This window comes from Microtus pennsylvanicus, chromosome 12 (assembly GCF_037038515.1).
Source record: "Microtus pennsylvanicus isolate mMicPen1 chromosome 12, mMicPen1.hap1, whole genome shotgun sequence".
NCBI lineage: Eukaryota > Metazoa > Chordata > Mammalia > Rodentia > Cricetidae > Microtus > Microtus pennsylvanicus.
This window is the reverse complement of record NC_134590.1, coordinates 72,058,234-72,074,102: the sequence shown is the minus strand read 5'-3', so window position 1 is coordinate 72,074,102 and position 15,869 is coordinate 72,058,234. Positions and strand designations below refer to the sequence as shown.

The 15,869-nt window shown below is 38.2% G+C and overlaps 1 protein-coding gene across 1 annotated transcript in view; it reads right to left on the bottom strand.

Annotated features, from left to right (window-relative positions):
* Spmip7 (sperm microtubule inner protein 7) overlaps nt 1–15,869 on the bottom strand; it is a 43,245-nt gene that overhangs the window by 23,323 nt on the left and 4,053 nt on the right. Inside the window, 3 exon segments of the mRNA XM_075943399.1 lie at nt 425–563; nt 2,188–2,264; nt 11,747–11,847. Coding sequence (XP_075799514.1) covers nt 425–563; nt 2,188–2,264; nt 11,747–11,847 — 317 coding nt within the window.

Genomic DNA, 15,869 nt, shown 5'->3' with positions numbered 1-15,869 from the left:
GAAATATCACTGTGGCTTGAGTTTGAGTTGATTTTCAGTCAAAGCAAACAGGAGGAGCCATGATCTGTAACACTCACTGGCCTGGGTTATGGCTGGCATCTTTTTACCATGGTTGGGAATGCTCACTGACCTGGGTTATGGCTGGCACCCTTTTACCATGGTCAGGGACGCTCACTGACCTGCGTTATGGCTGGCACCCTTTTACCATGGTCAGAGACACTCACTGACCTGGGCAATGGCTGGCATCCTTTCACCATGGTCGGGGATGCTCACTGACCTGGGTTATGGCTGGCACACTTTTACCATGGTCGGGGATGCTCACTGACCTGGGTTATGGCTGGCACACTTTTACCATGGTCAGAGACACTCACTGACCTGGGCAATGGCTGGCATCCTTTCACCATGGTCGGGGATGCTCACTGACCTGGGTTATGGCTGGCACCCTCTCATATCTTTTCAGTGTGAAACACTGTGAGATGCTGTCAGCAGCCTTTTCCACCGTTGTTTCCTCTGGGTCAAGTTTTGGTGGTAGCATTTTGTCCCACGGGACAGTTTCATAAGCTCTGGGGAATTATTAAATAAGGAAACTTTTAATAAAGAATTACACAAAGCATATATTCAGAGCAGGGTAGGAAGACAGTCCAATTTACAAATAAATTATGCCTTTTAAAATTGATTTTTTGAGGCAAGCGTATTGATCAGGTAGGCAATTTGTATTCTTCCTCCAATCCTTCAATCCCAGTCCCCCAGCTTTGTAGCAGGACCTGCTGTGGCTTCTACTTCCTATCTATGTCCATTCCCAGGGTGCTAAGCAGATCCTTGTGACAGACCCAACTTTTCTCCTTCTTGTGGACCCTCTCAGCCCCTTCCCCCTTCTAGGTCATTCCAATTCCAACCTTAGGTACCTCTGTCATACCTCACACCTCCTGCTGGTGACTGAGCCTACTCTCCCCACCTTTTAGCTGCCTCTTTCTTTTATTTGTGGACTAATTGGTTCTGTTTCTTTTCTCATTATGTTTTTTTTTTTTATTGTCTGTTCCTCTTTAAAACGAGAGCTCCTTCAAGAGTAGAGAACTTGGTTTGTTTATTCACAGTTGATCTCACAGCCTAGGCCATAGATATGCTGATATGAGGCAGGATATAAGAGCCTCTCATCCCAGAGTCTAGCTGAAGCCTTAACCCCATCAACTGAAATGCAAGAATTTGGCACAATTAACATTTTCTGCAAAGGCAGCCTACATAAATATAGGCTTCCTTATACTTTTATATGGATATTTCATGTTCAAATAATAGTGAACCAAGCTTAAGGTTTGGATGCATATGCTCTTGGAAGACCTCATTCCTTCCCCCAGACATCACCTGAGCCTCTCAAACAAGACTCTATGCAGTAAAAACTATCCTACCTTCCTGTAGCCTGTGGGTTTTATCAACTGTAATCCTGTCAGGTGCTTCTGAGGAGTTGTGATCCCATAATCCTTTCAGGTGTCTTAGGAATCCTTTAAAGACAATGACTTCAAACCCCACCAAAGCCCTTGACTATTGTAGAATGTCAAGCTCCTAGACTCCTTTTAGGAGGAATGCCCACACTCTGGTAGACTTTGCTTCAGCCAAAATGGAAGGTCAGCTGGTTGTTTTTTGTCTTTTCTGATCTAGCAAGTTTTCATCCCAATAACTGACTCCCGAGTCTTTATTGGTAAATAGAACAACATAGATGAAAACGACAGTGGAGAGTTTGACCTCTTGCCTCTGCCCTACAAAGTGCTGGTCGATTGATTCAGTGAATTGTCGCGCTTTAAACTTTCTCCAGTTTTGTTCTCTCTGACATTGTGTTTCTTTTCCTCTCTTCCCTTCCCTTTCCTTTTCCTCATCCCCCTCTTTCTGAATTTTGGTAGTATTGGCATATTTTTCTCTTTCGACTTCTGATATAGTGTCTTATTCCCTAGTTAGCCCAGGTTTGCTTGGAATTCATGGTGATCCTCCAACCTAGGCCTCTGAGTACTTTGATTACAGGTGTGATACCTTGTCTTCTTCAAGTCCTGATATGTTTGTAATTTAGCCAACATGAATGACTTACCGTGTCTGTTTGATGTGTTTTGAATTATTAACACGATTTAGATCATTATTGACAATGTACCATTAAATATTAAGAAATATACTTAAAATTTTTCTCATTGGAAAAGAGCTTACTTCTGTGTTGAGGATTTGTAAAATGAATCCTTTATATTATATTTCTTGTCTAGCTGGTCAGGTGGTTCATTATTATCCTACAAGATAGAAACAAGAAGTTAAAACCGACCAAGCATGTATAGAACTGCTGAATTTTCCTATACTCTATGTTTTCTGGATTTCCTCATCCTTCAAGATTTACAGGATGGCTTAAGCATGTGCATGTATACATGATTAAGATCAACAAACTCAAATTCCTTAATACATTCATCTCCAGCCAAAATTATTCCTTGAGTTGCTGAAGACACTTAAAATCTGATTTCTTCATAAAGTCCCTGCAAACAATACAGAATTTCTAGTTATAGATACCATGATACGCCTCCTATCTCCAGAACATATTCATCTTTGTTTATATCTTTATATTGTATCTTCTTACCAACATCTCTCCATTTTTTTCTCTACTTACCCCATGCCTACTCTATTCTCTATTTCCCTTATGGTTTTCTTAGATTATACACATAAGTAAGGATATAAATATTTATTTATGTGCCTGGTTTATTTGCCTTAGTGTAAGGTTATTCATGTTGTTGCAAATAGCAGACCTCTATTTATGGCTGAATAACATTCTCTCATATGCACATATATCCAATTTTCCTTACCCATTCATTTGTAGATGGGCACTATGTAGTCAGCCACATATTCTTTATAATTTTTTTTTTTTTTACCTAGGCAGGGGTCACATGCCTGTAATTCCACCACTCAGACCATGAAGATAGGAGAATCAGGAATAAAAGGCCAGACTCAGCCATATAGCAAATTTGAGGTTACCTAGAGCTACATGATATCGCTCTAAAAAATACCAATACATTTAATTATTTAATGAAAATAATTATCCTGTGTATAAATTCTGCATTTCATTGTTTTCTAACTTAATATGCTTTAATCTTTCATATATTTTGTTTGATTTAGTCATTTTCTAATATTTTAAGATTGAAACATATCAACTCCCTTTTTTGTAATCTAATTATGTAAGACTAAATTTCCTCCTTAGCAAAGTATCAATTGTATGATACCCATTGTTTAATTTCTTGTAAAGCACATCTATTGGGAATTTATTTTTTTATTTTTTCTTTACCCCAAATCTTCTTTATTTAGCATTCCAATATATTCAATATATTTGGGCCCTCAAATATATCCATGTTCCAAGTTTGGAAAAGGGTAATTTACTTTGTAGATGGAATTAAATTGCTCATGAAGTGACAATAAAATGAAAATAATTATATTGGACATACTTATGGCACAATTTAATCACAATTGTCATGAAGCTGGGACACTGAGGCAGAAGACTACACCAGCCATTCTTTGTGATGAGAGGGTTCAGTCCATCAGTGTTAGCTTTGAAGATGAAGACAGATGCCTATCATAAGCCAAAGATTACAGGAAGGTTACGCAAGCTGAAAAGGTGAAAAATGGGTTCTTTTCTAGCAACTTTAGAAGGAACACAACCTCACCAGCACACTGATTTTTAGCTTAATGGTAGGTAACCACTCTTTACTTCTGAACTCCAGAATGATATAATAATTTATGTCAAGGGTAGACATTGATGATCATTTGATAAAGCAACAACAGAAGATGAATGTAATCTTTATTTGGTTTTGTTTGTTTCTTTTTCAAGATAGGGTTTCTCTCTGTAGCTTTGGAGCCTGTCCTGGAACTTGCTCTGTAGACCAGGTTGGCCTTGAACTCACAGAAATCTGTCTGCCTCTGCCTCCCGAGTGCTGGGATTAAAGGTATGTGCCACCACTGCCTTAAATTATTTAAACACTTTGGGATAAGCTCATAATATTTTTGTCTTCCAGTTTCTGATGAAAAATTATTCTAATTTACTTTTCTTTATCATATTTCAAGTTTTTTATCTTTGGTGTTGGCAATTTGAAAATGACATTCTTGTTCTGTATGAAAATTTCTTTATTCTGGCTAGAATTTAGTGAGTCTTTTGAACTACAAATGCATGTCTTTTGTTTGAGCAAATGAAATTTCAGAAATTATTATTATTATTTTACTTTTTTCCCTCTTTTCTTAAAAAAATTGGACTCCAATTAGTGTGCTTGGGGTCATTTCCTACTGTCCTCACAGTACATGATGTTTTTGGTCAATTTTTAGTGTTTTACCCTTCTTTAAATATGTTCTCATTTGTTTTCAAAATGTTAATATGCCATAGTCTTTCTGTTATTAAGCCCATGAGTCTTTAAGATATTGAAGCTTTTAGCTATGTAATTCACATTTTTTTTTTTAAAAAAATACTTCATTCTTTTCCTCTGCTAAGATTTCCAGTATTTTCATTTTTTGTGAGAATATTTTCCATTACATTGTTGGTATGGATAACTTTGACACACCTGAGAAGAGAGACCCTCAATTGAGGACTTGCTTTCATCAGATTGGCCTGTAGGCCCATCTCTAGGGCATTTTCTTAATTGCTAAAAGATACTGTAGGTGCGTCCTATCTCAGCAGGTAGCCCTGGGCTGTAAGAAATGCAGACAGTAGGAGCAAGCCAGGGAAGTGAGCAGTGTTCTTCCGTTCACAGCCTCGGTGATGCAGAAGTAAAAGCCAAACAAACCCTTTCATCTCTCAAGTTTCTTCTAGTTTGTGCTTATTATGGCAAATATGTATTTACCAAATGAGAACAACCATTGAACAAACAACGTTGCATTAATATCACTACCAAGTTTTAGCTCTAGACCCTCTCTTCTCTTGACAGTGTGCCTAGTTTTTATGGTCTTTCTATGTTGCACGATGGTGGACATTGTGAATATTACATTGTAGAGATACTGTTCTCAGTAATATTCTGCATGGGTGTGCTAATTGTCAAAAGTGGGATTTGTTTTCCTTTATTGATAAAGGCTCTGAGCTTGTTCTAAACAAAGCCCGAGCAAAGACTTAGTTGTAGTGTGTAGTTCACAGAAATAGCTGTAGCTCCTGCACCCTCTCACATGTGCTCCTTTTCTCCCTGGACCCATGACTAATCAGTGATCCACTCTTATGTATTGAAACCCAAAGAAAGGCCTTTCTGCAAAAGTTTTGACTACTGACATCTGAAAGCATTCAGCCTTGAGGACAAAGACCCAGAGAGAAATTCAGGCTGATCTTATCTTTTGCTCCAAGTTTTAACTCTCTTTTGAAATATGCCTGACACTGTTCAGTCACCAGGAGGTGTGAAGTAAATGAACATGTATTTTGTTAGGGTTTGCAACTGTAATCTGTGGGAGAATTAATCTGTTATAACCTTACTCTGCCACAAGGAAGCAAAAAATTTAATAATTTTTGATAAATATAAATTTAATTTACAGAGTTTCATTTGATTCTCTGTCATATGTGTCTATTTATTTTCTTTGGGAAATCAGTCCTTCCTTCCTTCCTTCCTTCCTTCCTTCCTTCCTTCCTTCCTTCCTTCCTTCCTTCCTGTACTTCGGGTTGCTCTGTCACTGCAGATTACTCCTCCAAGGAACCCTCTTCTCTGTGTCTGCTAATGTCCTTTAGTATTTGGCACCTTTACTACATTGTAGTTTTTTTTTTTTTTTTTTTTTTTTTTTTTTTTTTTTTTTTTGGTTTTTCGAGACAGGGTTTCTCTGTGGCTTTGGAGCCTGTCCTGGAACTAGCTCTGTAGACCAGGCTGGTCTCGAACTCACAGAGATCCGCCTACCTCTGCCTCCCGAGTACTGGGATTAAAGGTGTGCGCCACCATCGCCCGGCTACATTGTAGTTTTGAGCACAAATAAGCTCACAGAATTTGTTATCTGTCCTTTCCCTTTTCAATAGATTACTGAGAATGGTTCCCAATTGTAACTGTAGATCTAGTCCTAAGCTTTCCCAGTTTTGGCTTACTGTATTTTGTTTTCTGTTATTAGGTGCATATGTACTGTCTGTGTTACTCCCTTATCACTCTAGAGCATGACTCTTTAGCGAAATTTCTTATGAAATCTATTTGATGGCATCTGAGCTCCTTCTGCTCCTTTTGCTGTTTCCTTGTTCATCACCCATGTTAACATCCTTAGCGTAAATATACATTTCACCCAGTTTTCGTAGTGTTGGTATAGAGTTTGGTCTTATTTTCAACATAACGTCTGGATTTTAATTTAATTAAATTAAGCCATGTTTAACTAGGTAATCAACACTATTTAGCTTAAATCTGGTTTCATTATCTATTCCATATGCTCTCTTTTCTTTTGGATTTAAAGATTGTTTCTCTTTGTTAAGTTTTATTTTGGAAACTACAATCATAGTGCTTGTGTCTCTTTCCATATCTGCTCCCCTCAATTCAACTCTACCCACTCACATCCCTATTCATGCATTCCTTTCTCCTCTTTAGTGACTGTTTTCCATGTAGGCCGGCAATACTTTCAGCATGGTTTTCTAAAGATGCCTTTACTTTGGCTTTATTTTTAAAATCTTGTGTTGTTGTGGGTTTGAATAAAATGACCCCCATAGGTCCACAGGGGGTCTATTCGGAGGTGTGGCCTTATTGGAGTAGTTGCGGCCTTGGAGGAAGCGTTTCACTGGGGATGAGTTTTGAGGCCTCAGATGCGCAAACCTGGCCAGAGTGTCTCAGTCTCTTCCTGCTGTCTACAGATCTGGATGTTCCACTTATAGCTCCTTCTCCAGCCCCATGCCCACCTGCATTCACCAAGCTTTCCACCATGACAAAAATGGACTAAACCTCTGAACTGTGACCCAGCCCCAATGAAATGTTTTCCTTTATGAGTTGCCATGGTCATGGTGTCCCTTCACAGCAACAGAAACCCTAAGACAGAAGTCGGTGCCAGAAGCGAGTTATTGCTCTAACAGGCCTGACCATGCTTTTGTTTGGAGGAATGCGGACTTTGGGACTTTGAATTAGAAAAGCACTTGAACATGTTAAGTGGGGTTTAATGGGCCATAGTAGTGAAAGAGCATGGAAGAGAGTGGTGTGGAGGGTGATTTAAACTGTAGGGGCCTGGCTCAAGAGGTTTCATAGAAGAATTTTAGTATGTGACTATCAACTGCTAATAGCTCCTCAGAAAAGGGTGGGACCCTAAGAGCTCTTCCCTTTCCATTCTGGAATTATTGACTTGCTTGATCTTTTGCAGTCTTGTGTGGGTAGTCACAGCTGCTATGAGTTAAAGTGTTCCATGGCATGTAAGGCCCAGACAACAGCATCTCAGAGCATTTCTCCCCAGTGTCTGGCACTTACATCCCCTCCGGTCCACTGCTTGTGAGCCTTGGTGGGGGTGGTCGTGAGAGATCTCATCTAACACTAGGGTCTCACAGTCATTATGCTCAGTACTTTGAACGGTAAAGACTCTGCATGAAGCCCTACCCACTTCTAGAAGAAGCTTCTATGAAAAGGTGGAATTTCACACAAATCTGACAGTTCAGGGAAATGAGTTCCCAAAGTAGCAGGCAACGAATTAGTTTTGTGAAGAACAAAGTTGTAACATGGATAATTTTAGCTATGTTTTCTATATCCTTAACTTATTTTTCATTTCTTGTACTTTGTTCATAAATTGATTTCTCCCCACTTTCTAACTTCCTGGAGATGTACTTTGTTTATTTCCAACTGGAGAAAAACTGAATTGACAGTTTTTCATATGTTCTAACATACACTTTAAAGACAGGTCCTGTCTTCCAGCATTATTATAGTTGCCAGCTACACATTTGACCACAACGTCTTGATTTTTATTCTGAAAATATTTTAACTTCTCTTATGGTTGTGAATCCTCTGGATGATTGTTCATCCATGAACACCTCTTATTGGTTCTAAATACATAATTTGGAAGGGTGTTTTGTTCTGTTATAATTGTTCTGTGCTCATAGACTATGCAGTTTATGAGCTAAAAATGTAATTTATAGAGACTTGTTTTAAGACATTATCTATAGCAATTTGTATAAATACTCATGGAAAAAATGTATATGTGTGTATTATTTTCCATAATGCTTAAAATCTTATTTGTGAGTTTCTGTTCCAAGCAGAGTAAGCAGGTGTTTTAGATCCATGCATTCAAGCAACCTGTCTTTTAACTATTGCGTTATAAAAAGTAATTGGTGACTCTGAGTTTGAAACTACTGCGTCATGTGTTTCCTATGATCTACATGCTTTTGTTATCATCTTTTTATTTTAACTTTGTTTGGACTGAGTTTCTGATATTCAATGAATTCTATTGTTTCTCTATTTTATTTCTACTGTTTAATCTATAAAATGCAATGTGAACACATACTTTTTCATTTTAAAAGCTTTATTCATTTTACATAATAATCACAATTCCTCCTCCCTCCTCTCCTCCCACTTCCCCCCATCTCACCCCTACCCCACCTGCTATGCACTCCTCAGAAAGGGTAAGGCCTCCCGTGGGGAATCAACAAAGCCTGATAGCACCAAAGTTGAGGTAGCACCAAGCCCTTCCCCCCTGTATCAAGGCTTGAACAAGTCATCACACCGTAAGGAATGGGCTTCAAAAAGCCATTTCATGCACCAAGGATAGATCCTGCTCCCACTGCCAGGAGTCTTACAAACAGAGCAAGCCTCACAACTGTCACCCGCATGCAGAGGGCCTAGTTCCGTCCCATGCTGGCTCCCAGCTGTTGGTCTAGAGTCTGTGAGCTCCTGCAAGCTCAGGCCAGCTGTCGCTGTGGGTTTTCTCATCATCTTGACTCCCCTTGCTTATGAACACATGTTTTTGAGGATTAAGTATAACTATTGCTACGCTTCCACATTTAACTTCTGACCTTCCTTCAGACTAAATTATGCAATTTATATTTTCCTTCAATATATATATGTGTTCAAAACTCCACAAAGTTAGCTAGGCGGTGGTGGCACACACCTTTAATCCCAGCACTCAGGAGGCAGATCTTTGCAAGTTCGAGGCCAGCCTGGTTTACAGAGTGACTCCTCAGATAGTTCTAGACAGAAACCCTGTCTCTGATGGGGGACAGTCTTCTGTTTTGTGTTAATTTCATTGGTTAAATAAAGAGACTGCCTTGGCCCTTTAATAGGACATAAAATTAGGTAGGCGGAGTAAACAGAACAGAATGCTGGGAGAAAGAAGCTGAGTAGAGGAGTCGCCATGATTCTCCCACCCGACACAGCCGCAGGTTAAGATCTTCCCTGGTAAGCCAGCTCGTGGGCTACACAGATTATTAGAAATGGGTTAGATCAATATGTAAGAGCTAGCCAATAAGAGGCTACAGATAATGGGCCAGGCAGTGTTTAAAAGAATACAGTTTCTGTGTAATTATTTCGGGTAAAGCTAGCCAAGTGGCAGGAAGCAACCCCACCGCTCCCACTACAACATGTCTCGAGAAACAAAAAAACCCCAACCAACCAACTAAAAAAAACAAAATAACTCCACAAAGTTGTTACTATTATTTGATAGGCTCATCTATACTAATCGTGCACTCATTATATTTTGTTCTTCATTCATGCCTGTATTTCTGATTACAGTGTTTCCTTCCCTACTGACAAATATCTTACATATATATAGTCTGCTTTAGGATAAACTGTATGATCTTGACTAAAATGCCTTGAATTATTAACTAAGTGGCAGACTGATGAGGTAGTGATAACAATGGGACTCAGATAGCAGGAGTGATGGGATTCCAGCATTGCCTACTTTCTGTTATATTTAGAAGAATTTGCTACGGCTTTGGAGAAGGACTCTCTTGTTTGGGCTGTTTCAAGGCAACATCATTGCATTTTCTTTTGCTTTTCCCCTGGAGGTTATAGCATGGAGTTCTTTTTATATGCCCTGACTTTACTCTATTCTTTAAATTATTGGATTGATGGTTTAAACATTTATAAAATGAATCTTGGGTCCATGGAGATGGACACTAAGAGAGACTTACATAGATCTAATCTACATGGGAAGTAGAAAAAGACAAGATCTCCTGAGTAAATTGGAAGCATGGGGACCTTGGGGCAGGACTGAAGAGGGGAGGGGAGAGGCAGGGAGGAAAGCAGAGAAAAATGTAGAGCTCAATAAAAATCAATAAAAAAGCAAAAACAAACAAACAAACAAAACAAAACCCAAGGTGTTGCTTTTGCAGAGGACTGGAGTTTGGATTCTAACTTAACTGATGTCAACATATCAGGTGACTCCAACTCCACAGAATCAATACCCTGTTCTGGATTCCATAGGACCTGCACCCTCACCTCCAAACACGTACACAAAAATAAAATTAAAATTTTAATGCATTAATATTTACCTCATCAATTTTATTGTATGCAAATGCTATTGATTCTATAAATGACTAAATACCAAAATTCTAGCAAATCTTGTTTTTATCTATAAACTTTTGTTACTCTGAAATTTCCTTTTACAATACAGTCTTATCAAGTTAATAATTAATGTTCTAAAGCTCACATTGGAAGTTATAGCCTTCAAATGAATACTATGCCAATACTGTATGGTAAGATCATTGGTTTAGAAAAAACACAGCTTTTCTTACCAGACTTTCTTTGGGTACAGTACAACACACCTTATTACACTGTAGAGATTATCAAATTGTGATAAAATGCAAATTGTGATAAAATACCTGAAATGCATGAATTTTTGGTTTCCAGGTTGTATAAATCTTTTTGATAATATAAAATGATTACTATATTTAAGACAATTTGACATGATTGAATACTATTCCTTACACAAAATATTTGCATCCCTTTAAGCTAATGTTTATTGTATGACTAAGTTGTATCTATGTTATTTTCTAAAATTAAATATTTCCAACATAGCACTAGTTCTGAGGCATATAGATAAAATTCAGAGAAGTTTAAATATGATAATGGCTCCCAGTTTGTGGAATGCGAAACCCATCAAATGTCAGTTTTTTCCTCCTAACAATGAAAGTCCTTGAAGATTGACATTTGTTTGTCTTTATTGTTCTTCATAAGGGAGACAATGGCTTCTGAATGTGAGTTCAAACTAACTCTCAGAGTACTCCAAGTTCATGTCTCACCGTGCTGTGGAGGACACACATTCTTGTTGCTCATCATCTTAGTAAGGCATTGGTATTCTGATGACCTTTCATTGGAATTTGGATTTTTTTCTAACATAAAATTTTCTTCTGGTGTATTTTACTTAGCATGATGACATGGGCTATACAAACTTGAAACTGACCTATATCTTAAGAAAGGATAATTAAATTATAATTCATGTATGTGATGGAATGTTTTTCTTGTGAAGCCAAGTAAGGTAAAGATATTTATATTAACATAATATTGATAGGATTTTGAAGTCTTCAATTTGAGGCTCCCCCCCTTTTATTGAATAGGCAACTAGGGTATGTGTGCCATACTGGGTTATGGTAAGGGTGGTGTCTATATGGAAAACAGTTCTCCCCAGATAAAGCATTTGAAGGCTGCTGCTATGCTGTTTACACATTTTGGTACTATCTAAACTAATAAAAGAGTTTTATTTGTTTTAAAGCTGAAGAGGGGATGCACTTTGTGAGTAGTAGCTATTTTTTTCCCTGGGAAAGAAAATACCAAACACACAGATGATGACATAAGCAAACTCTAGTATATCTTACTACCGATTAAAGAAATCTTACTTTACTTGTTGCCTCCTCATCAAATGAATGTATGCGACTTAATGAGCTTCTTTTGTGTTCATGAACTGGCAAAGGAGGAACTTTCCGTGGGCTTGTCCAACCTGGAAACCAAAAATTCATGCATTTCAGGTAAAATATACAGATATGTTTCTTCAGTTAGAAACATTTGGTTAATGTGCATTAAACCGTAACAAGACTTCTGGAAACTGTAGGTTTAGTTTGATGTTTTCCAAATTGTATGAAATGCATGCTAAGATTACTAACTCAAATATTTGGGTCATAATTGTCCACAGTTCTGGATGCAACTTAGTGCTCTGAACTAGTTGGTCATTTTTCCAATTCCAACATTGAGTGTGCACAACAAATGAAACTAGAGGCAGGTATGCTGACCAAACCTTACAAACTTAAAATTGTGTTAGTGCGAAGACCTAGAATCTAAGCATGTTACATGGAATTTGTGGATATCTGCATCTATAGTAAAACCAATGTCCACTTTGAGCTATAGCTATTATAGCCATAGGTACAAACCACAGGTTATGCATACACCTAGAGTGCTAGCCAAGCAGAGTACTTGATCCAAGACCATTTCTCAGTCCTAGTACACGTTTTAAGCTTAAAATAAATAATAGTGATTTATTTACCACAGAGATAGGTTATGTGGATTCCCAGGTGAAATGCTCTGTTTTAAAACTCGTGGAAACAAACATTCTTGTTCCTTTATAAAGCTTATTTGGTATAGTGGAGCCATATCTAACCCTTCTATGGGGACTAAGACATTGAAGTGTTCTGGAGGCAAACCATTTTAACACATGACTGGTACCACTTGGCTTCCTTCTTTGGGCTGCTGTGAATCTGTCTTATTCCAAACACCACGCAATAGATAGTAGTGTTAGACAAAGCTTCTATGTAACCGTTTCTTGCAGTTTAGAGAAGCATTATCTAAGGCATCCACTGTTACTACTCATTCTTAGCTTAATTTTCTGTTGCTTAAACTATGACTTCTTTGTGTTTAGCAGACTTGCTGTTATTTTCTGTGTTTTTTTGGTAATAGCTTTGTCTATTGCACAGATTTGTCTAAATATTTGTCTTAGGGTTTCTATTACTGCGAAGAGACACCATACCACAGCAACTCTTATAAGGAAAACATTTCATTGGGGTAGCTTGCTTAGAGCTTCTTAGTTTCAGTCTATTATCATCATGGTGGGGAACATGGCAGTGTGCAGGCAGACATGGTGCTGGCTCCATTTTGATCAGAAGGCATCAAGAAGTGGACTCAGACACTGGACAGTATCTTGAGCATGAGAAAACTCAAAGTCTGCCTCCACAGTGACACACTTCCTCCAACAAAGTCATACCTACTCCAACAAAGCCATACCTCCTAATAGTGTCTCTCCCTTTGAACTTATGGAGGCAATTACATTCAAACTACCACCACATTTATACTTGACAATAACAGTCTTAAAGGTTTATATCAGTCACAAATCTAGATGCACTGTGTTGCATGTGAGCTTTGAAGTCATATCTGGCCCTGTCACTTAGACAATGGCTATCTTTGGAAGTACTCTCGACCTCCAAATCCTCACTGATTTAGATAACTTCAGTAGATAAAACAGCTGGGGCCATGAGATTCCGTCTCCATTTTCTTTATTTAGCTATTTTGGGCCAACTTGCCTAGACCATAGGTACCATCTTCTCTTATATCCATACTAATCTTCCTAACTACTGTATTTTTTAAAGAAAAGGGTATAACAATCCACATTTGATCTAAAAAATGGTGGATTCCACAGGGACTTGTGCCACAGTGGAGGATGGGCTCACTTTACCATGTGACTGACTTCACTTGAGCAGAGAAAAACAACCATGGTTTGCTGCCATCTTGGCTAGGGAGTCCATCAAGATGGAAGCAACCAAGCATCTGGGCTTCCATCTTTGCTAATGATATCATAAAGACAAATGTCATGTGACTTCACCACCATTTTGGTTAAACATCACCACATGACACAAACCAAAATGGTGGCACCCATAAAACTTCATAGTCCCATTGAGTTCCCAGGGAATCAGCACATTCCTTTATATTCAACTAAGGAGAAACATCAAACCTCTAAAATGCTTATTTTATAATTTTAATGTTTTCGTTTGTTTCAATTTTGATAGTTTTGCACAATACAATGATTGGCTTTGAAGGAGAAGTTAAATACTTTCCTGGGCACCTGCTTCCAATACTGACTGGTATATTAGCACAGGGAGCTAGCACTCTTAAGATTCATGGTCCCAAAAGAGACTCAAAGGATAAATGGTCAAGTGCTAGACCAGCTGCTGCCAGTGAGGAGCCACTGCAATAGTCTCTGCCAGGTTGCACTGTCTGCTGCTTTTGTGACACAGCTTCAGGCTCGTTTTCCCCAACTGAAAAAAAAACACTCCCCACTTACTGTCCCATTGACATGTATCTGTTTTTGTTTCTGCCTGATCTAACAATATGTTTTAAGTTTTCCTTTAACAATGAAAGTTATAAAACCATAATCATAACAAAACATTAATGTTCAAAATATAGATTTTAAAGCATGTTTTTATTTATGATTATGTTCATAGACTGTCCATATGTGCTTTTTAACATTCTGTATTTAGTAACAAATTGACTTCTAAGTAAGTGCTCTTGGAAATTAAAGTTGTCAACTTGGCTTAACTTCATTTTGCTCATAGTAAAGCTAAAATAAATCATAACAATGGTTAATAGTCCCTAATCTTTTTTGGAACAGTCAATGCAAGTTTCTGAAATTTAAAAATGTCTAGATTCGCTTTTAAAAATAAGACACATGGATAAGATATGCATAACCATATAATTCTCATTAAATATTATCTCCTTGATCCAGCCTGATTTTTCCAGCCTCTTACCACCCCAGACTCTTTTTTAAGTCCTAAATGGCAAGATATTGCTCTTCTCAAATTTATCAACTCTGTTGGCTCTCTTCCCACTCTGCCCTAACTCTCTCCTGCCAAATACTATAGTCCTTTGAGACACAATATAAATACCTCCCCCATTACATGGGGTCCTCTATATACTGACACCCACCTCCCCTCACTGACTCATCTCTTTGTCTCCCATTGCTTATCCTCCTCCTCCTCCTCCTCCTCCTCCTCCTCCACCCTTCTGGTCAATCTCTCAGCTTCATTCTGTAACCAAGTCATCCATTTTTAACCCTCAATCTTTGTAGAGGTTTTCTAGGAGTGCGTGAAGGTGGTAGAATAATGCCTCACAGCTGATCAAGTTAAAACTCTGCTCTGCTCTATAAAATCAACCCAATCTATTCTCCCTTAGAGCCTGGTGAAACAGCCTAGCTCCTCATCCCCCTTTCTGCAGTAAGTATCCAATGAGAAAAAAAATCCACCTCCTTCTTTTTAATCTGTCCTAAGGGTTGAGAATGAAGGGTTCATGAACTCAAAGCCTCAGGTGTCCGGAAAAACTTTGGACACGACAGTTGACTTGACTGATAAAACCTGTGCAAAATTCTGATAAGGAGGGCCACATACCAAACCCGTTGGTATCTCCACTTCCAGACTGCAGGGGAACTTACCTTCAGATTGAGTCTTCTATCTCTAAAGTACCCCCACTATCATTTTGTCCTCTAAAGCCTCAAGACCCACACACCGCATGCATACAAGCTCCTATCTTGCAGAGGCTGAGGTGCTTCAGCTGTTCCAACTAAAGTACACTATTACTTCTGGAGATGCCCACCAACCTCCATTTCCACATCGCTACATCAGTCCCCATGTAACACTATGTGTGTCCAAATGGAATTCCTGTAACTTCTCATTTAGTGTTTTTTTTTAAAGATAGAATTGAAAGAAATCATATAACCAATTAATATACAGGTTAAGTTGTCCAACTCATGACATGAAGAAATCAAGACAATAATATATCCATTTCAAAAAGCCAACCAAACAAAACCCCCAATGTTCCCCTACTAGAGAGCTATATTATATGGTATTAGGCATTTTGTAATGAATTATTTAATTAATTTCCTGAATCTTTCAGAGAAGTCTGTAAGGATGATATCTGCAATGTGAATTGCTACAAAGACACAATATTTCTGAGATATGTCCTCAGTAAATTACAACAGATGAG